The sequence below is a fragment of the Falco cherrug genome, chromosome 2 (assembly GCF_023634085.1).
Source record: "Falco cherrug isolate bFalChe1 chromosome 2, bFalChe1.pri, whole genome shotgun sequence".
Lineage (NCBI taxonomy): Eukaryota > Metazoa > Chordata > Aves > Falconiformes > Falconidae > Falco > Falco cherrug.
Genome location: NC_073698.1, coordinates 115,206,559 through 115,229,747, shown reverse-complemented (window position 1 = coordinate 115,229,747; position 23,189 = coordinate 115,206,559). Strand labels below are relative to the sequence as shown.

The 23,189-nt window shown below is 38.4% G+C and overlaps 1 protein-coding gene across 2 annotated transcripts in view; it reads left to right on the top strand.

Annotated features, from left to right (window-relative positions):
• EPHA6 (EPH receptor A6) overlaps positions 1 to 23,189 on the top strand; it is a 513,385-nt gene that overhangs the window by 391,821 nt on the left and 98,375 nt on the right. For both annotated transcript variants that reach the window (XM_055703220.1, XM_055703219.1), the window contains exons 10-11: positions 3,427 to 3,552; positions 10,725 to 10,910. In XM_055703220.1, coding sequence (XP_055559195.1) covers positions 3,427 to 3,552; positions 10,725 to 10,910 — 312 coding nt within the window. The remainder of the gene's footprint in view (positions 1 to 3,426; positions 3,553 to 10,724; positions 10,911 to 23,189) is intronic.

Genomic DNA, 23,189 nt, shown 5'->3' with positions numbered 1-23,189 from the left:
GCCCTTGATGGTTTAGTCTGGCTATTTGAATAGTTTTTTACTTTCTGCACCCTCAAGGGTATTTATTTCTATATTCTCTTGAACAATTTCACTGAATTCACTCTAGTTAATAAGGTTTTTTGGTATTCTATTAATACTATTTATCAGTTTTTCAGGTATATTTCTTTGAATTCTCAGCTGGTCTGGACCATATTGAATTTCTGCCTCAAAATTCCTCTCTTGGTTGCTATGTGCCTCATTTATATCCAGTTCTCTTTGGCTCTAGGGATCTTCACTTCCAGCCACCCAAGAAATTAAAAGTGGAATGGGGTGTCTTCCCTCGTGTTCTCGCTCACTGATCAGTACAGTGAGAGAATATCCTGGCAATGTCCCATAGGCAGTATATTCGTTTATTTAGTTTGGTTTAGCTACTTAGTTTAAATTGTTAGCCTTACTGTTATGTTAGAGTAGATATTTAAAGTCTTTATTCAAAGAGTATTAGAAAAAGGGCACTAAATTTTATTATTCTTTTGCCATTTCTTGTAACATCCCTCAAAATACTATGATCAAGGCAGAAGATAAGTCACCAGAAATAAAATCATTTTTCAGGTGACACCACTATATCCAGCCAAGTGACTCTTTCTGTCAAGGAAAAGGGCACAGTTCCCCATAAAGGATACTCCCTTTGAAGATTTGTTTGTCATTTGTTTTCAAATATGATCAGAAAGGAAAGACGACAGAAAGCTTTCTGCTGAAAAGTTTGATATACGCCTCGGAGACCGTGACTGCATTTGAGAAAAGCCTCGCTCTGTGTCTTTGAGGCCAGGGTGAATGATGACTGTATTTCATGTTGACACGTAGCTTCATCTCAGAGGCTTCTCATTCATTTGCAGTTATCTCAGCATCAGACTGGAGGGGGCAAGTACTCACGTGTGCTCCATAGAACTAAGGATAAACAGGAGTTTCTGTGATTTGCCCTAACAGCTAAGACTGGATTGCCAGCAATACTCCCTCCTTTACGCTTAGCACCCAGCACCTCCAAAAGTGCCTCCGTCATGTTAGCGGCAATCTTTACCTGACTGCTGAGTGCCTATAGATTTGGTATCCAACATCTCAACTTGAAACAATATGTGGGGCTGCAGGGTCTCTGCTGTGATCAGTATAATGGTAACCTCTCCTAGACTGGCTGAAGCTGTTTAAAAAAAAATCCTCACTGCAAACCCTGCACTGCTTAGCGTCACCTCTGCCCAGATCTGTCATGTCCACGTTTTACATCCTATGCTTCTGCTGTGTGCAGAAGAAAACCATCTCCTGTTCATCCTTCCTCTCTCCCTTAGGAGCTCGCTGTGAGTCGGAGGATGATTTCAGGAAATAAACCCTTTGAAGGGACTTAGAATGGGACCCGTGATCTTGCCAGTAATACGACATCCCATGATGTCTGGTGTCCTCCCTGTTTCTGTATGGCGCATGTACTCTCTCAGCAGTGGCCCAAATGGCTGTTGCATACTAATTAATGATGCCCAGCCACACTCATGTGTCCTGAACATGTGTTCTTTACCTAATGCATTTAGGTTCATCAGATAATGAGCTGCTTTAGACTCAGCTACAAAATGGTAAGAGGAAGAAGGCTGAGAGGTACTTAATTATTTTAAAAGAGGTTCTCTGGACCCTGCTGCAGTACCCTCCTCTTATCCTCATAAGTTGATGCATTATCTACATCAGCTTCTGTTAATGGATTGAAAGTTTTCCAGAACTTAATCACTGCATGGCAGCAACCTAAAAAAATTCCCATACAGATAGTCCAAGAGAAACAACGTAAGTTCTTGGATGTGCTGTACTCAAGAACACAAGGGATATTAGCCACGCCAGAAAATGATGGCTTGCTGGAGCCTGCCAAAGCAATCTGGCACCAACCCACTATTGCCATGGCCATCTCCAAGGAAGCAGACACAAATTATCGAAGCCTTGTAAATGGATTGGGATATTTTTGTTCTCGTCTTGCACCTGGCTGTCTGGTTGTTCCAGCTGATCAGAAGAGAACAAAGCAGCACAGTCCTCCAGGAGCCATCCTGAGAGAAAACGATCTCAAAGATTGGACCCTTTTGGCAAAAGGATTGTTCACGCATCCGCCCACAAATGAAAGGAGTGAATTAGAAAGCACTGTTTTCAAAGTAAAGGACAGATTGCCTAAATTGCCCAAGGAGCAGCAAAGGGGAATGTAAACTGTTTTGGCACTAATCACTGTTAGTCCTGAGGATCTGCTTTTCCCTGTATCTTTGAACCCTCAGTTTGGCATCCCTGTAGACACCCTTACAAGTGACCAGCTCAGAGCTCGTATTTTCTCTCATGACCTGCTGCATTTTCCAGGTTTACCAGCTGTACTTGAAACATTCCTTAAGGATGTGAGCTAAGTGGAGAGACTCTAAGGAGCCCCTTCAGACTAAAATACTAAGTAGCATTTTGAAAGAAAATGCTTACAATAAAAAAAAAAATAATGGAATTTATCTTACCCAAAATAGTATTTTCTTTAAAACTTAGCTAGGGCTGTTATTTTTCCCTATGGAAAAGTTTCCAGAAACTTTGTTGACTTCTAAATTTTCCTGCCTGAAATGCTATACCTCAGCAGATGTTTGTGTTCAGCTGGGACAAAAAACAGCTTAAGAGTTTGGCACATCTTATCAGTTGAATACCAAAGACTGAGTTTTCTAAAGGCATTTGGCTTTTTGTTCCTGTGGGACAGGATAAACTCTGGGACCCATGTAGACAGCCAACACGACAGTAACTAGAGGTATAAATAACATTCGGAGCGCCTAATACTGTATTTCCACCGTTCTTTACACTAACACTGGTTATCAGTTCTCACTGCACGCGGAAGGGATATTTAATGTAACACTGCACTGCAGCAGCCCTCAAGAAGCAGCCGTGCGTTCAGTCACCCGGAGCATCCCAGGAGATCTGAGCAGGGGCCAGCAGGAACCTGCTTACAGCTTCAGCCATGGCTTTTGCAAGTTTTGAGTTGGCAGAGGCCCATCCTCTGTCTACGGAGTCGTAACACCCAGCTCTTTAATGTCTCCAAAGCCTCTCCAAAGCCTCACCTAAAACAGCCACTTGAAGGACAAGAGGAAATGTTTTCAGTCTGTGTTCGGTCAGTCTTTGAAGGCCCTGGTGCTGCCAGCATATGGGGACAACTCATGTGGATTCTGCACTTGGTTTCTGTGAAGATGGTGGCAAGCATTAGTAATTTGGGGTCGTTACGCTCTTCTTTTGGGTTCTGAAATGTTAAATGTGGAAGATTTAATATATTATTTCCAAAACTTGCAAGTGTCTAGTTAAAAAAAAAAAAAGGGGGGAGGGGGAGGGTGTGGAGCAGGGAGAAAATACCATGTTGTTACACTGCATGAGTGTCAAAGAATTCTTGGTTCCTAGTATTCTCTCCTTTTCTTGCAGTACGTTTCCCAGGAATCAAAACATATATTGATCCAGACACGTATGAAGACCCATCTCTTGCTGTCCATGAGTTTGCAAAGGAGATAGATCCTTCAAGAATTCGTATTGAGAGAGTTATTGGGGCAGGTAAATGTATACCCACTTTAAAAATGTCTGGGCACGGAAAAACTGCTTTTCTCAAGTCACCAGGATAATGCAGGTGGTCAAGTATAGTACAAAACAGGGGCATATTTCTCTGACAGCACCAGTTCACTCTCCAGTGTGGTGGTCATGAAGTATTACATTTGGCTAATGTTCCACATGTGGGTGTATTCAAATAAGGAGCTCTTGAGAGGCAGATTCTCCAAAGTGATAGGTTTATCCCAAATCTTTTTTAGCTTTATCATTTTTTTAGGCAGGGTTGGAGTTTTAGTTGGGGTTTTGTTTGGTTTGTTGTTTTTTTTTTTACTTTGTCCCAAATGCACTCAAAACACCATGTCACTCAGCATTTGCCATAGCTAGTGTCACATATTGTTCTCTGTCACTGACAGGGAGATTAGATCAGAGTCTCTTTCTGGGAGGAGATAAGATCAGAATATAGAAGGCTGAGGAAAAAATATTCTCAGATAGAAAATAGGAGGAGGACAAGGGGGAAAAGGAGAGGCTGGCTTGGGACAGGCTTTCCTGTAGCTGTGCAAAGAAGGTTCACTGGCAGAGAGGGAAAGGAGGAAGATCTGATGGGAAGGTGTAGATGCAGAGGTGGGAAGCAGGATGAATGAGAAAAATAGCAGCAGGATCTCCTGTTACATCCCTGTCTGTCCAAGTGTGTGGTGGGGACACATGAACATTTGTTTTAGACCCTGTTCTCATCTATGGGGTGTTTACCTTCAGTTCAGAACATCACATGGGGGACAGAGGCCACTTCACAGCTGTTTGAAAATAAGTGTCAGAAGAATCCTGTATGTATATTGGCCTTTTGTGCTAAAGGTGATAACATGCCCTGTGTGTTTTTAGGGATCTTACCCTTTCCTAATATGCAATGCTTATAGGCATGTCTCTCCTGTGCGTTGTTATCCTCTTGTCTTAGCATTGGTTTAATTGTCAGGTTTTGCTACTCAAGAGTGCTGTGTAAGTGTTCCCACACCTTCACTTTTGGAAAGACTTTTTAGGGATAGAGGCTCATGGTGGCTGCTGTCCAGAGTTCACTAAAGGTCCTGGTGGCAGCTCAGTGGTGACAGAAAATACACTTTTGGGGTTAACACAACAAAAGTGAAATACTTGTAAAGATCAGAGTCTTGTAAAACCATTGCATGTAACTTGTGCTCTGACCGTCTAGGGTGGATGGCATGTTGCTCTTGACCACGTCCTGAGATTGCTTGCTGTCTGTTTGAACCAGCTGTAATTTACTGAGGACTGAGAGAGTCAAGGCTAGAAAAAGGCCTTACAAACTTACCTAACGAGTGGATCTCAGTGCATGGCTTGTGAGCGTGTCATTCTGAAGCTCCACCAACACTTCACACAGTTACAACAAATGAAAACAAAAACTAGACTGGCAAGGAGTGTCTGAAGTTCTGCTGGTGCATTGCATCCACGGTGTTGTTACCCACACGCCGTCAGTGGCTGGGGAGCATTCGTCATTGCTCAGCCCCAACAGAAAGGGAAGGTGGGAGAGCAAAGGGTCTCTGTCAGAAATTTTGACGAACATAAAAACAGAATCCTGAGCTCTAATTCCAGCTCTGAAATTTAATTTCTTCCTGTGAAAGACATTAACACTATACCCATCTTTAGTTCACACAGTATAGATGTTTCCCTGTGTCTTTAAGGTATTAAGAGTGACCGAGTTTTGTAAATTGCTGTCTTAAAGGCACTTATAATACTGACTACACAGGTGTTTTGTCTTCACTGTGATTTTATTTCAATAGCAAAAATTACTGTTCCATACACCAATGCCCATCTTTGAGCTATCCATTCTGGGATTTCTTTTAACGATGCTATTTTATTACTTACTAAGTAAATGCCAACACACAAATGCTTTTTATTTTTAACCTTATTTATTTTGTCTAACTCTAATGTCATCAAGAAAAAAAAATACTTCACAGACTGCAAAAATCAGAACTACATCTTGTAGAAGGGGGTCAGTGGGAAAAAAATTATATTAATTTGCTCATAGTGAGCCCACCAAAGAACTCATACTAGCAAGCATTGTCAGGAAAATTACTATCAGAAGGCATAATGCACTGTGATCCTTTTTTTATGTCGTGCTTGATTCATATATCATAGTCACTCTAGAAAGGAGAGGTATTTTTCAGTTGAGATTCCTCAATTCATGATACATTACTACATTGATAGCAATGGAAATTACTCCAGTGTTGCTGAAAAGTGTTCTATGCACTAGAAAATGTCATGCAAATAATTCAACAGAAATAAAACCAGGTCTGTTAACAAACAGGGAGAGAAAGTATCAGTCTGAAAGTAGGGAAAATTCTGTTTCACGGTGCTGTCCATATCACTAGAGTACTTTGGAGTTTACCTGATTGCTTAAGCTAGATAATATGTAGCTGGCACTGTGCAGCCAGAGGGCTGACTTCTGCAGAAAACATCCTATCCAATTCTTCTATTTCTTCCTTTTCTTCAGACATACTATAGATATTGATGTCTTAGATTATAAAGCACATTGAACTACGTTCAGCACTGGTATAACTGCTGATTTCAAAGCAGTTTAGTACGACAGAAAAGGATTGAGCTTATTGATTTTAGTTCAGATGAAAATTGTGTCCTTATTCTCAACTTAATTCATTTATGAAAATTCTTTACTCAGCTTCTCTGTCCCTTTTCTTGTATGCATGGGGGTGAATTTTGCCTGCTTTAATATATTTTATTTTTATATTTTTTATCTTCTAAAATTACTTGGGTAATCTGCCATCTTCAAAGATATTTGCCTAGCAGGACTTGCAAACTGGTTGCAATGAAATTTAAATCCCTTTCCATGCAGGCAAAATACAGGTTAAATACCATACCTGAGGCACAGAGAGTACAAATTCTGACAGATTTCTCTGATAGCTGCTGGGGGACACAACATATCATTATAATTCACAGCAATCCTAAAACCTTCTTTATGCCTTCTCTCCAATTCTGTAGTAAACATGGCAACAGAATGTAAAATGGATTTCTTATTATAGAATTACTTTTAAAAGATGTTTACAATTTTCATCTAAGTGAAACAAAACATTAAAATCTTTGAAGTGAAATAATAGATGCATTTCTTAAATTTGTTTTGTTTGAACATTTTATTTTCATCAATGATTTTCATTTTGAATTACTGTAACTTTAATTTTTCAAAAGAAAAATTATTTCCATTCAAGAACTGTAAGTTTTCATTTTGAAAATATCAAAGTGGAAAATTACAAATATTTGAAATTTTTTTCTAGCATTTCTGGTCAAGTAATTTTGAAACTGATCTTTTCCTGAAAACAGTTTCCAATTTGGTTTTTCAATGGAAAAAGTCATGTCCAAAAGGTCTTGACAATTTACTAGTTGCAGTTCAGATGGCTTTGACACTCAAGGCAAGTATTTTTTCTAGTTTCCTTTTTCAGCTTACCTAACTCTCTACCCAAGTTATCTTTTAAAGTGTTTGGTAATTATCATCCTGCTGGTTCCCACAATTTGCCGTTTATACATGGCTGTAGATTTCCTTCAGATGGTCCCTTCCAGCCACTTTCCATATTGAGCTTGCTGCACTAACAGACATATTGTGATACCATTTGATTTTCTCCTGTCCATGACACTTTTTTTCTGCCCCATCACTTCTTGCTCTTTGTTTTAAGGCTTCAGCACCTCTTCATAGGAGGAATATCACAGAGGTACTTTGTCAAATCTGTCCTTAAGAGTTACTATTACCCTCTTATTTTCTTTGTTAAAACGTTGAAACTCAAGGAAGAGGCCAACTCTTCAATATTTCTCAGAGGACACACTATATTCTTTTTATAATCTAAATCTTCTGCCAGTTCTCCCACAGGCCTAATGACTAAATCTGGGGAGAAATGAGTTGAACTGTATTTGGTGCTGTCACCTTTCGGTTCTATCAACAGCAACTGTCTGTAAGACATTTGTTTTGATCCCGTGCTGTAATATCAGCATATCAGACTTCGAAGTGACCGACTTTTCCCGTTTCATTTTAAGTAACACATATGTTATGACTGAATGAGAAGAGGCATGCAGGGTTTGCGTAGAGTAAGCTTCTAGACTGCTCGGTTAGCTTCTTTTTGTATAACATACAGTAAGACGTGTAGGGTTTATATCATTAAACCAGAGATTATTTACACTTTATTAAAACTGAACAGGCAATGAACTCTTTTTCTCAATGAACCTTTTTCTCTAGTTATCACTAGCTTTTTCCCTGGAGCAAGGAACGATGGCGACTTCATTGACATCTGGCTCTTAGCTTCTACTTATTACACATGCGGTCATGAACCTTTACTGCTGCAGGGTCAACATTTGTCTTGTTTATTGTCAAACCTGAGCAATGAGGCTTCAGTTCTTACATTCTAAAAACCCCTTTTGTTGAACACATTCCCCTTTGATTTTAAAAACATTCAAAATCCTTTATCTGAAAAAAAAAATGTAGAAAAAAATACTCCAGGATGAAATTTTGTCAAGACCTTTCTCAGTTTAAGTAGTTCAGTGTTTTAAATTATATCATTGATCTCCATCTAGTCTAAACCAGAACTCGAAGTTAAACGTACCTCAGGTTTCCAAATGTAGGTGTTTGTTCTGTGAGCTGATGATCACTTGCTGGCTGATATTACATCACAGAAAAATTGCTGTTAGTCTCCATGTTCACCAGTTTATGAATCCTAATATCCAAGGGGAGTGAAATTTCTTTCTAACTGTACAAATCCCACATTCAAAAACAGGGAAAAAAATAGGTCAGGGAGAAGACACAACGTACCTTTCCTAAACACGATGTGCCTTCCCCTGCTTTGGATGTTGTACAGATGATAAATCTTGGGACTGTAAATCCTTCACCTGCCTCCTTCAGTTTAATTCATTTCAAAACACTTGGTGAACAGCCCTTTACAGTCCCTGAGGTATGAGTGCCATTACTTATGAAATTCTGAAGTTGTAGTACTCTTGTATGATCTCATACTAGCAAAGCAATTTCTTCTATAACCTATGCTTTCCAAATTATTCTCAGAAATAAGATTTTGCAGTTCTGCGGATATATCGATCATGAAATCTCATTAAAAATCTAGATTTTAAGGCCTTAGTATTTTTTATTTTCACTGTTTCATCAAGAGAAAGAAATTGGAAATTTTTCTCATTTTAGGCATTTAAGTTCCAAAAGCCAGTAAGATGCAATAAGGTCACGGCTTTAGAGGTGTGTTCTAGCCCTGCCGGATATATCACAGAACAGAAGATTGATATACCATGTCTCCTTCAAAACATTCAGGTTCCATGACTTTGATTTATGGTAGGACTTTGGAAGTCCAAATTAGCTAGTATTTTTCCAGTGGCAGTGCTCAGGCAAACAAACTTTTAAGGAGAGCCTTCTAAGAGCTAAAGTGGCAAAACCATACAGGAAAATCCCAACGCAGCTTCCCCTTTTGCCAAAAGATTCCCAGAGCATTAGTCTGATGACACACTCCTTCAGGGAAGCGCATGCTTCGGTTTATTTTGGGAAATTAAGTAGAAATAAAATGAATGCGGGGGTTTTGGTAAAAAGGAGACCTAGGACACTTGGCTTTTGTTAGCTGTTTGAGAAGCTGCTGGTTTATTCAGAGGTTACGTTCAGCATCTGTTAATTGTACTCTTGCACTTGATGACACCTCTGTTTTGAAGTGAAAGACAAGCTGTAAAATTGGTTTTTTAATCCCTTCACTCTTCCTGGACCTTATTGGCTAATAAAACCTGGTTTTATTTTAGCGGAAGAAGCAGAACCTAATAAAATAAAAGCTGTATGACAATATCAATTCTAATCCTATAACATCAGGGAGATATAATTTTCTTAAGGAAGCTTCTGCCTTTAAGGCCTCTCTCTTCTAGATTTGGTTCATGTCTGAAGACACACTGTTACAGGACAGAGCTCTCATTTCATTTTCTTTCATTCTGTCCTTCAAGTCTAAGGACAACTAATTCAAACAGCACCCAATGGAGGGGATAACAAATTATTTCCTCCAGTTAAATATATGTCTATTCATTACTTGGGTTTTTTGTTTTTCAAAAGTTCTGATTCCAAAACGACTGGGGTAGAGAATTTAGTTTTGCTGTAGACGTACCCTGCACTGGGAAGTGCTTTGAAACATTTTTGCAAACACTGTTTTTCATTTACTGGATTATGACCCATTGAAAACTGACCTGCAGGCATCCAGGGTATATTTGGTAGGGGCTTTATATAAATTTTGAGTGGCTTCAGGATCAAAAGAAAGTTGTGATTTCCATACAAGCTTAATTAGTAAATGTGTATAGGAAATGCGAGGAGACACGCATTCTTCAAAGGCCCTTACATACACAGGAAAACATCAGGTGGAGCAAGCTTTGAGGTTCCTCTCGTTACTCAGCTCAGCCCTGATTCATGCTGAAACTGGTGGCCTTTGGCTGGATTAACAGTGAAATATGTAATTAATTTCAAGTAGGTGTGTAAGCCCATTTAAATAAATCATGTGCAATTGCTCTTTTGGGGCATAACAGCATAAAGTACATTTTAAATGCTTTCTACAATCACACGATAGTCAGGTATTCTGATATTCTGGTGGCATTTCTTTTCATGTAGGTCTTAGTGCATGACAACCCCTATAGACAGATATTGCTATAAATATATATTTTCGATAGATATTTTGTCATCATTACAATTACATTCCTTACTCATAGCATGCTCAGTTATATCACAAACATACTGATCCCCGTCTCAAAGTGTCAGTAAAGCAAGATGAGCCACGCTGTGGAGGGCAGATGGTTTGGCTCTTGCAGTCAAAGTACAAGTCCCCATGATCTTGTGATGCGGCACAAAGGAAAGGTCATTATTTGTTGTGAAGTCATGATGAATGCTTCGCTTTTCTGGGATCTGATGAAACTTGGGAACTCGAATATCCTATCCATTATTTCTCTGTCTACTTGTATTGCATGTGTGAGTTTCTTCAATATTTTTGCGTTCTTGTTTCGCTGACAACTACAGGTAACCCTGAACTATTAAAAAAGACAGCTTTTAAGACAGCTGTTGAAGGTTATTTCAAAAAACGTGGTGTTTAGGTTCAACAATGCAAACTGTACTGTAGTTCTTCAGGCACTGTGAATGATCTAACAGATATTTTTATCTATTTAAGGTGAGTTTGGAGAAGTATGCAGTGGACGTCTAAAGACACCAGGAAAAAGAGAGATACCTGTTGCAATTAAAACTCTAAAAGGTGGCTATGTGGACAGGCAAAGAAGAGATTTCCTGAGAGAGGCTAGTATCATGGGACAATTTGATCACCCAAATATAATTCGCCTTGAAGGAGTTGTTACAAAAAGTAAGTTCCTATTAATAGGGGTTTTTTGTTGGTTTTCACATCCTCTGTTATTTACTATCAAATTAATCATTACTTCCACATTCAAGATGGATTGCCATTCTCAGTAATTATCCAAATCATAAAGTGGCAGTAGATACTGCAGAGTTTGGGACCATAATAAGAAATGCATAGCCTATCTGTTTCCAATTAATATGGTTTGGTTTTATATTTTAATAAATATCCTCCTCATTCAAATAAAGTCTTTACAGGTTCTTATGAAATAGACTGTAGAGCTTGCTTATAGGCAAGTGGAATACAGCAGAGAAAACCGTAAACGTTAACTAAGTTGACAATGAAGTCAAATTGTCTTGTAAGGTAGCAGCTATCTTTTTCTTTTCCCCCAAGCACTCATTATTTACTTGGTTGTGTTTTGCCGATTTTTATATCAGAAGAGATCAACTTCCTGTTTAAAAGAAATAAAATGTAACCTCTTTTAAACTTATTGTAGACTTGCAAATGATTCACTAAAATTCCATAATAATCTATAAAATGTCTTACTCTTTATACCTGTTGCAGCTGACAAGAGATATCTCTTGTCTCTGAAATCTAGCATTTTAAGCAGTTATGAAATTTTCTGAAATGCTGAAATATCTAGCTATCACTTAAGTATTAAGCAAAAAGACTTATTAACATGCATGTAATTTCTTTAACGCCAGCTTTTTCAGTAATGAATTAAAAGACTCATAAGTGATACTCTTCTCAAAATTAATCATTGCCTCAGCTAAGCCATGTTGTTTGCTGATATGCAGTACTTATATTTTTCTTTTAAAGATAAGTTTTGTGTGTATAAAACAATGATGTCCTCTTACCGTCACATAAATACAATCAATATTTTAGGAATATTTCCTGTTTTCACCTTGTTACAATATCAAAAGCTGTTCGGGAAATGCAATTTACTAGAACAAAGAGGAAAGTATAGATCCTGAGCTCATGGCATTGGAATGGGGTTTCAGTAGGTATATGGAATGACCTTCTTCAAATCTGTCTCTCTGAGGTTCTAAAAATGAAAAGGATCTTTCCTTTCTTCTTCACACAGTATTGCAAGGATAAATTCATTATCATTTAGGAATGTTTGGTTACTAGACTAACAAAATCCATTAGGTTGAAGACTTCTGGAAAAATATTGCTTAGTGTCTTCCATCACTCTCCTGCCAGTAACCGCTCTACTGACAAAAAAACAAGAACACAAGTTAATACTGGCTGAGCAGCATTAGAGATCTTTGTCAAGAGATGTAAATATGTAGGAACTTCACTGAATTTAGCTCATTGCTTCATAATGGGCAGCACAGCAACAATTGAATTCCAGCAGCCTTCACCAGCATGGGCAGGTCATGCACCAGTATCACAGGTATGACTAGGAGCCATGCAGTGGATCGAGTAGCGTCTGTCTCATTTCTGAAAAAGGCTGATGGCTGTGATTTACGAACATTTTTTAAATCCAGTGAGAAGGTGCACACCGAGTACAATATCGTGTGCTTGGCAAAGGCTTGATTGTTTAGTCTTTGTCACATTTATAATTTTTCTTTCTGTAATGTCTCATCATCAGTCTAGGGAGAAATGAAGATTGCATTCTGAAAACAGAAACAGATAAATCAGTGCTCCAGCATTAGAGCTTTTGTTCCTGTTCTACAGGAAAAGTGATTATAGACACCTGTAAGTCAAGAAGTCAGCAGCAGCAGTTCCACTTTTTTCTAACGAGTCAACAAACTTCATTATTGTTTTTGGAAAGTTTGCATAGAGGTAATATAAAAACTGTAGGTGTTACTGTTAAAGTCATACTGTCCTATAAAAATAGCATCTCTTTCAGATATAAAATACATAGACGAAGTTTGAAAGAAATTATTTTGGGGTCAGGCAGGTTTAAAAAATAAAACAATTATACAGCAATAGTTATAGAATGGAAAAAATACATGAGTTATCAACAGATTTCACCCTAAGGCATGGAAAGTGCAAGTTATAGAAAGTGTAAAGGACAAAGTTGTGCAGTACTGCTCTGCTGCAGGAAAGAAGCTGGCAGGCAGGCTGAGCAATGGACGCATACACGCCACTATGCTGCTTTTTTGCCAGTTTATCTTTAGGATGTTGCCTTGCATTTATACTGCCCCATCTGTGGTACTGAGAGAATAACATGGCTTTAGCTGGAAGCAGAACAGTTACCTCGCATTTCACTAAATCCTAAATCTAGGATTGCATCAGCCAACACAGGACAGAAATTTCCCATAATGAGAAGGTGTGCTGTAAAAGTCAGACAGAACCTTGTCATAGCCAAATTATTTATGTAATGATAGCATGATTAAATGGTGTTTTGTGTTAAAACTTAGATTAATAACAGCAGAAACTATTTATCTGAAGTGCATTACAGTGCCACTAACATATAAAGGCACATCAGATGCAGTAAATTTGATTAATAGGTGTCTAACGCTGTCCTTAGCACATGCTTTCCTCTTTGTAACCATTAGTCATTAACTTCTAGCAGTTGCTGATATATGTTGCATCAGGTTGCAAGCAGTACCTTCCATTACAGTGTCATTGAATACTGAACAGAAAACAAAAAGGATTTGATTATAATAAGCAGAAGTGCTCTACCAAGTCAATAGCTATTGACTGGGGCAGTAACAAATTTGCCTGTTCGCTACAAATGAAATCTTTTATCTGGTGCTACCAGCTAAGCAGATGTTAACTTTTAAACGATACTGGTTTCAAAATTGCTATGGAATATATACAGTACAGGATGAAAAAATGCTCAACTAAGCCTGCTCCAAAGTAGGTCTGAAACAGAGTTTTAATCCCCTTTTCTAATTACTTCATTTCTCATCTGTCCTAACTGCGATCCCTAATCATGGAGAGCAGTAGGCAGAACAGTTGCTGTAGCACAAGCTTTCTGTTAGCAACGAGTTCATTTCAAGGGCAATTTGCAGTGCCAAGGCAAATACGCTGTGGCACAGAATCTGGATCTGATTGCTGGCTTATATGGCTAATCAGAAGGCACAAGGGAAACTTTATTCCTCTTTGGTTTGCTTTAACAACACCATTCCTTGCAGGGTTTGCCATAAAAGGCTGCGTATTTATTGCCTCACTAATTTATGAGAGATGCTTAGGTACTTTGTAAAAACATTCATGTCCCCCTTTCAAGTCGTATTAGGACAGTGCTAATTCTGGGACCTCTTCTTGGGGGTGTCAGGGTACACTCGGCTGAACTGTACGTTATTGTCCGAGCTGCTGCTGTTTCATAAACAGGTATAAAAAAACCAAGATGTCTTTCTGCAGCGTGAACATATGTAACCAACATTGAGATCAGGGCTTTATAGAACTAAGACGTGTCTTCCACTTCCACATCATGCTGAAGGCTGCATCACAGCCTTTCCATGAAAAGTCTGTAAATTAAAGCTATGCTTGACAGCAAACACCTGCCAATATAACTGTATCTACAAGAGACATGAAAAAATGCTCTCTGACTATTGAAACCCAGGAAGAAACCACTGGTGTTAGGCTAGCCAAACTGGATTCTATAGGTAGCTTAGCTTGATAGTGTCTTACCCAATTATTTATAGCACAGCCTTGTCAGGTCTGTGTAATACTGTGGCATTACCAAACAGCAATGCATGCAAGGGCTCTGCTGTGTTCATAATCTTAGTTTGTTCCCCTTCCCCTCAGATCTATCCCAAAGAACTTTGGGTTCTTAAAACTAATTTCCAAGGAATTGCTTCCATTTCTGAACTTTGGCTGCTGGAGGATTTGCACTTGCCACATGTACAATAGGAATCCTTTTAAGGCATTCATTTGCTTTAACAACATTACGTATGTTGTTATTCTCCAGAATTTTCAAATTAATCCCTTCACAAAAGGAGGATGAATGAAGGACAGCACCTGGATTTTTGGTTCTGTGTAAGCTCACACCCTCATGACATCGAGTCTGTGTCTAGAATGACACCTTCAACTCCCTCATCATCTCCGCATTGTTTTGCTTTAGTGACTTTCCAACAGTGAATGCTCTCGCAGTTCTGAAATCCTTAGTCAGTCATCTGGCAGATGAAGTTCAAAGCTCTAATCATTGAGTTGCTTTTTAAATTATTGTACATAACCGGTTCAGTGCAAGAAGAGTCCGGAGGTCAGCGTACCTTGCCTTGTCCGTGAAGAAGGCAGAGCAGCAGCATGATCCTCCTTCACTACAGTTTCCAGTATGTAGCTGTTCATATCTGATCCATTTTTCATTTTTAAAAAATGCAGGAGATAACAATGATTTTTTTATTTTATTTTATTTTATTTTATTTTATTTTATTTTTAGCCAAGACTTTGTGTTCTAGGTCTTTGAGCCCTTAGTATGATGAATTTAATGTTGGCCTTTTCTCCAACCTGTTAACAGGCTGAGACTGTTAAATGAAGTTCAGAATTCATTTTGGAAGGTAGATGTGTTTATTATGTATTTTGCAGTACATGTTTCTTACGCAGCATTGCATATTTGGCTGTTATGCAAAAGATTTAGGAAATTTTGTGGCAGCGTTTGTAACATTCTTACCTTGGCCGTGGATGGTGAAATTGTACTCCCAAGAAATGTGATTTTGCAAAGTTTAAATGTTGACCTTGTAGGAGTTAGGTTGTGACTGTTTGAAGCAGGCTACACCATGATATTTCACAGAATATTATTGTGAATATACAGCAAAAAATGTGAGACCTACATTACAGTATTTATCATCGGTTTCTGGAAAGTGAAACCTTTAGGGCCAACAGAAAACATACGACATTAATGAATTCCATATTAGCATTGTATATAACCTACAGTCTAACCAGTTTCAAATCTTGACATTTACTTCTGTCAGTAATCTCAGTACATCACAGAGAGCTCACTGACATCTCCAGGCACAGAGGTACCTGTTGGAGGCCAAAATGGCTTCAGACACCCCCCACCCACCCATCCTTGAACCTGCCCCCTGCACTGGCAGGCACTTGCACCCACCTTGGGCAGCAGAGACATACAGCAGGGTATGAAGACATTATTCATCCCTGAATGTCTTTTATTCTGCTTGTGGACAACCCATGGTGACCCAGAGTGGTGGTGAGACTGTATGAGTGTCATATTAGCCAGTTGGCTTTACATGACATTAGGCATTAAGCTGAATTTCTCTGATGCAGCATAGTATAGCTGTGCACATAATGATATACAAAACAGCAGAATTTCAGTTGTGTTGTAAATTGTTCAGTAACTGGAGCTGTAAATTTAAATTTGGCTCACTGCCTTTATTTTCCTTTGTATCCTGTTTCATCGATATATATCACAACACATTACTGAATTCTGTGTTGCTGTGGCCAGCAAATTAGCACAAAACCCACAATCACCACCTGCACTGTTAGCCAAATTTACTAGATCAATTTATTAAAATATCATCCAAAATAAAGCACTGAAAGTTAGAGCTGTGGATATGACTGCTGTAACACAGATATAACTAAGTGTCTGTAGCCTTCTTGCAAAATAGATTACCCTTCAGGAACTGGTATTCGAAGAACTTAATTAATGTTGATAGTACTGAGTTATTTTTACACATGCATGCAGATATTTCAGACAACACAGCAAAATACCATGCATTCCATTTGTTGAAGGTTGCTGGCAAAAATTAAGAATACACAATATTGGTTCTCCTGAATGGCACATGCTTAAAAGACATTAGTTTTTAAATTGTGGGGAAAATTAATTTTTTCTTTCACTTATTACATTCTGAGATTTTTTTTATTTTTTTTTTTTTCACAAAAAGCAAAGGGCCATTATGTTTTCCTGCAATTCAAATCAGTCACGTTTCTGTGTTCTGCTTTTCTATTTCGCAGCTAGCAAGCTATACATTATAACTGTCAATTCTGCTGTAACATCTTTCACACAATGATAAGCAATGAGGAAAAGTGTATCATCAAACAGCTAACATCTTGTTAGCAGCAGCTTAATCTGACCATGATACAGTATCTAACATAACTAAACTTCTATAATTCTACTTTTATAGGTTACATCTGAGAAACAGGGTTTCACTTCCTTCAGGATCCTTCCCCTTCAGATGTCTGTATTCAGACACACAGGACCTGACCTTCAAAGATATTTGGATGCCTTGATATGAGATGTGGTTCTAGTAGAAAAACAGGTGGCAAAAATCATTCCTACCAATAGCCATAAAAAGACAAAGTCCCGTAGATAAGAAATGGACAGATTTATTTTTTTTTTCTTTTTAAGGAAAAGCATGGTTATCAATTTGCATAATGATCATCATTATTAACTGCAGGTGATCGCATTTCCACATATCTTCTAAATAAACTATGTAATGTCTTCCTCCACCATGAAAGTAGAGAAGAGTATAGTAAGTTAAAGGGCAAGATAGTTGTATTGTGTAGGTGATATATGAAGGATTGGGGCTTTTTTTAGCACCTGTAACCAGAATATTTAATGGATAACAGGAGGAGACAGGATGGCACTGTGCTGACAGGTTTGATACAACAGCATGGCTGATCTGTTGCCTGTGTAGGAAAACCATATAAGCAATGACAAGAACAATTATAAATGACAATTGCAATTGCCCGTTAAAGGAGTGAGTGGGTTAAAAAGTGTAGATAAAGCAATCGGTAATCCTGATTCACAAGCTGTGTTTGGTCGATTTATTCTGATAACTTTGCATTCATTTTTTGTTCTGTGTAGGGGCAATAACACACCAGTAAATACACATGATTGAGTATTGGTAAAGTCCTGTTGCAACTTTGTTGTTACTAAACCTTTGCTGTGTGGTGAGGGACTCTCACTCAAATTAATACCAAGACATGCTGAGTTTGAGAATAATTGCTAATGATAGCTGAGAGAGGTTCTGCTGTATTTTAAAGCCTAGCAAAGTCAGATTAGACCAGAAGCATTATTTGGTAAACTTCAACCTAATTATTAAATATTACAGTATGCTCGAAATTGAGGCAGGGTTCTGTCCTTGTAAACGGCAAAGTAAATAAACTTTGTACTGTTTTTCAACAATAAATCTTTCTCTCATAATTCACAGAATGTACAGCATTGGGCTGTGAAGGACAGAGAGGTCATCTTGTCCATCGTCCTGCCTCTAGGCAAATTGGTTGTATTTAAACCAGTCTGGATAGATGGTTGCCTATCCTATTTTCAGAAACCTCTCCTGGTGAAGGTTCCACAGCCTCCCTGGGCAACCTGTAGTGTGCTTAGCTATCATCATACTTAACCTTCCCAGTAGTAAATTCAGTATTGTTTTTACTGCACCTTATGGCCATTAACTCTTTTCCTGTCTGTGGTGGAACACTTTGTGCCTTTCCTCTTTGCAGCGGTATTTTACATTTGTAGACCATTATAATGTCTTTACTGTCTTCAGTAAATCATCCAGGTTCTGTCAAGTCTTTCTTCATGGTATATGTTTGCTAGACCTTTGGTCATTCTTACAGCTTTACTTTGGACTCTTTCCAGTCAATTCATATCTTTTTTAAAGTATGGCTTTCAAGAGTGGATGCAGTGGATGCTGAGCCTTACCTTCCACTAGCAAGCAGGAAATAAATATTTTAAATATAAACTGTGTTATTCATATTTAAATATGTGTGGGTTTCAATAGCAACCGTTGTTGGGGTTTATTTTGATTTACTATTACCCATAGATCCCCCTCTGTGAACTGCCTGTCTAGTCTTTTCTCCAGGATGTATTTGTGTGGTTGCTTGCTGCCATCTCCACTGACCTGCTGTGTCTTCCAGAATGTTGTTCTCTGTTTTCTCACCCCTTTCCCTGGCATGCCAAGTCTTCCATTTTGATGTCTCTGAGATTTAGAAACACACTCTTAGTTCTAGTTCACAGTCGTTAAGGAGAAAACAGAACAGCACCAAAAGCCCTGGACCATACTATTTATATCTTTCCAGGTTGACAGTGAACCTCTAAGGACAGTTTCCTAGCTGTTATTACCCTGATTGTGCACTAGTTTCGTCAGAAATTTTATGTGGAAAGGTGAGGAAAGTCCTAAGGAAAAAGAGTTAAATCACAGAGTACAGATTAGAATACAAGCTCGTATGGATCGTGATGAAATGTAGTCAGGGCTGACGTCTCATTGCCTCAGACTAACTCGCTTACTACCTTTCCTTCTTTTGTGCTGCCATTAGTCTACATTTCCAGTTGTAGTTCTTGTACTGCCAATCACCTAAAGAATGAAAGAGTGGCAACAAAGCTACTGTAGGCTGCAGTGACATAAGATAAAACCTTGTACCAGGAAGGCTGTCACCGTTAGGGGAATATATCTCTGTATTTTCATGGATTACAGTTCGTTCTTGATAATAAGCTAATGGATGTGTCTTGCTTAGGGTAGAAGCCTTAACATACCAAGTTTTACCTGTTTCATGATCTTTTGAGTTAAGATGTTACACTAAGACTACACTTTTATGGAAGAAATCTATATTAGATATAAAAATAATAGGGAGGAAGCAATGTTTCTGTCCCATGGCAGATGCTGGGTCTAGATCCATGTCTGATACAAGGAACACAGCTTCTCCTTGAGGTGACAACATGAAAGATGGGAGACAGAATCATGCTGACTGTCAAGTCTCCACTGTTACTTTTGTTAAGAGAAACAGCTGCCATCCTCACTGGCCTAACTAAATTCAAACTTACGTGAGTGTATCAAACTAATAATACATCCCTGGTGCTTTCAATTTGATGCAAAGTTACTTGCAGCGTATTACCCTAATGTTGCCTACAGTTTGCTTGTGGGTGAAGAATTCTTGTTCACCCTCACAGTTTTGTTTGCATTTCTCCTCTTCTTTGCATAAGCCTACTGCCTTACATGTGTGAAAAGGTTATTGTGGGGACTTACAAGTTCGTTTATCATAGAATCAGAGAATCTTTTGGGTTGGAAAAAACCCAACTCATCAAGTCCGACAGTATATATGAAGTGTTTAAAAACCCAGGGGGGTGGAGTGCTACTGAAGCCACAGTCGTTACAACTAAATAATTTAGTAATGCTGGAGCCTTGTTACAGAAGAGTTGTTAACTGTAGTGAACGTTATAAATAATATTAGTCTTCCCTAGTCCAGTGGATTTTAGGTATCTAAGGATGGAGGTGTGTATCTTAGTACTTCTGCAAACCTCAGAAAATGCACATCTCATTAAACTAAACAGCTACAAGATAGCAACTAGATTTTTATTGGTAAATTGAGATCCTTAAATAACTTTTTAAAAATACGGTAAATGTTTCTGTCACTACCAAAAATAGAGCACAGTTCTTTGTGCTTTCTCATATGGCATATACTGACAATCTTTATGGACCGATAGTATTGGTGTTAGCACTTTTAACCATGTCATGCTGCCAGGTTCTAGTTAGCAGCTGTCTGAGTTAAAGCCTTCACAGAAGAAATAAGAGAATGCAACGTGTAAATATACCCTAATTCTCCTAATATGCAAAGTTAAATAGATCATCTTGTATGCTTGAGCTTTGATTAATTGGATGAATGTTTGAGTCATTAAAACTATTCCACAAAAGCTGTACCCCTTCTCTGGTTCACCTCTCTTTAGATTTTACATTTGTTTTCAAGTCTTTGAATAAGGAATTAAATAATAAGTTTTTCATATTCTGTGTTGCTTAGGCCTACCAGTTCACTTGGCCAAACTAGTGATGAAACAGGACATGCCAGACCAACATCAGTAATGAGTTGAAGGGGGAATGCCAGCAGTGCGCTACAGATTAATATGTAAGGACAAATTATGGTCCACAGAATTACCTGAACTAGAGTAAGAAAGAGCCTTGAGATCAATCTCCTGTCACCCTAAAATAGAGAGACCATCAGCCCTAGGGAGCTGCTAGTTCATCAGGTAGTTGTGGTAGTGCTTGTCCAGATGTCACACACAGTCTGTGTATAAACCTCTGCCTCAAGAGGTTGTATTGTGGTCTTTACTACAGCTTAAAAGCTCATACCTAAATTTCTGATGGAAGGCAAGAAGCCTGAGATATCTTTAACAGCAGATTCATATGAAGAAAAGAATTAAAACATGGATTGGTAATTTTCTCATATAAATGATCTGACATTATATTTTATGGAAACATGAGAGTTGGATGTGAAGAAAAGGAACCTTTGGTTATTTACATCATCTTCTTTCTAATGCAAGGATTGCTATAAACAACTGTAGTTATAATCCTTTGGATAGAACAGAGCGAGTACAGAACAGGAAAGAAAGGAACTTCTTGAGAAGGAGGTAATACCATTTTGTTTTAGCAAGCTGCAGATAGGTTTCTCTGAGTAAGGAAGAGTTTCTCTTTATCTGAAACCAGACACATCCTCCTCCCATAGGAATCAAAGCACTTGTGTGGAGTATTGCCAGCCGGGATGTGCTTCCCACATACAGATCAATTTTCCAGTGCACAGAAGTAAAAGTTGCTGAAAGTAACTATTTTCAGTGATTAGCAAGAAATCTTTGAAATGTGAAAGTGGAACAGTCATATTATGCACTGAAAATCTGTTTAGACTTGTTTGAGTTATGGTCTGTTGAGAAGTGCCATGTGTTTTCTGTGTTCTGCTCTGGAGAACAAGTGGGAACTTTAATGGCAGAGGGTTGCAGTGAACTGACCCACCCATGCATTTTGCTTCCTGATCTCGCTCAGCGTTGCAGCTCCAGCCAAGGCAGATAAATTATTTCTGATTCTGCCATTCTTCTAGCACTATCATCAACATCCACACAAAATAATGCCATTATTTTAATTGAGTTTTCATCTGTAAACTGTGTATTCAGAACCTATTCACTCAGCCCATCAGTACGTTCTTTGCACGTTTCTGACCTCTAAATTCCTTTCTTCCTCTCTACAGCGAGTCTTGCTTTATCCATTTCACAGGCTATAATTATCTTTCTGATTCTTAATACATACATGGTTCAGGTTCCAGTTGAATAAATAATTTAGATGAAAACTGTCTGGGATCCTATCCAGACTCTTGGAGTTTTGGTGGGAAATGCAGCTTGCAAAACCTACTGGTTCTTAAATCTTAACAATTCACAGATAAACATAGCCTTGACACTGGTTATAAAACAGGAGTAGATAATAAAACTGTTAAGGGGGACACAATTGAAAGAGATATAAATGTGGAAAAAATATTTTTTAAAATAACCACCATAATTAGATGGTGTGAGTTTGCAGTCTTCCATTTAAGTATTTTCGTAATATAAGCACAAAACGCTAATGACAGTCCTGTAAACGCATTTTAAGAGGCAAATGTATTCAATCTGACATTTCAGAATAGATTCATGACTACATCTATCAGTAAATATTGTCATTTTCCTACTAAACTTTAACAAGGTAATTTCTGCTGAATAAAATTTGAAAGCAAATAAGTTTAGCTGATAATGACTTCTTTTCAATATTTCATCTAGAGAAGCATAAAACGGATTTTTCATAATAGTGGGAATCTGAAACAAACTACTGTACTGTTGCTAGAATTCACATAATTGATTTCCTTTCTTCCTGAAACAACAGAAACATGTATTACTTCTCCCTGGGTTGGTAATAACTTAACCACTTTGGAAATGAGTCTCCGCTCTCCTTTTTTTGCTCTTTTCCTCTCAGCTGTTGTGGAATACACTCTTCAGCACACACATGCTGGTTTGCTGCATTGGATAAGATTGGCAATTCACTTCCAATTTTCAATTAATGCCTTTATAAGCATTGAAAAATGTGACTTGGTGGCCTGTGTAAACTCTGACTGCCCAGTATTCATCTTGCCACAATCACCATTGCCAGAACTAGCTCAAGGAAGATCAGATGGGAGGGGTTTTCTCACATGGCATTCACCCTTAACACCAAGTGCTCTTTGAGCTTGACGGAAAATCCTCTGAATACACTGATATCCACAAAGAGATAATCAACAAGCACAGCTAATAGTTTTTGGTCAGTAGCATTTCCCAAAAAAAGGAAGCAAAAGGCCCATGCATATGCCACAGCCCATCAGATATAGACTCAGGGGGGCTGCCTGCAACCTGGCCTCTGACATGGGTTGTCAGGTGTGAGCTGGGACACCTTCACTGAGCACAGGCATAGAGGTTTTTCTAATCTAGCATATAGACTTGTAAATGTAGACCAGTATATAATATATTTCTTACCAAAGAGTTCATCTGAGTTCATGATAGCGATCCTCCTGCTTCTAATCTTGGCATCACTTACTTGAGGGAGTCACTTGGTGTTTGTAACCAAGAAGAAAATCAAACCTTTGTACTTAATGGCATTGATATTACTAAAAATGTGA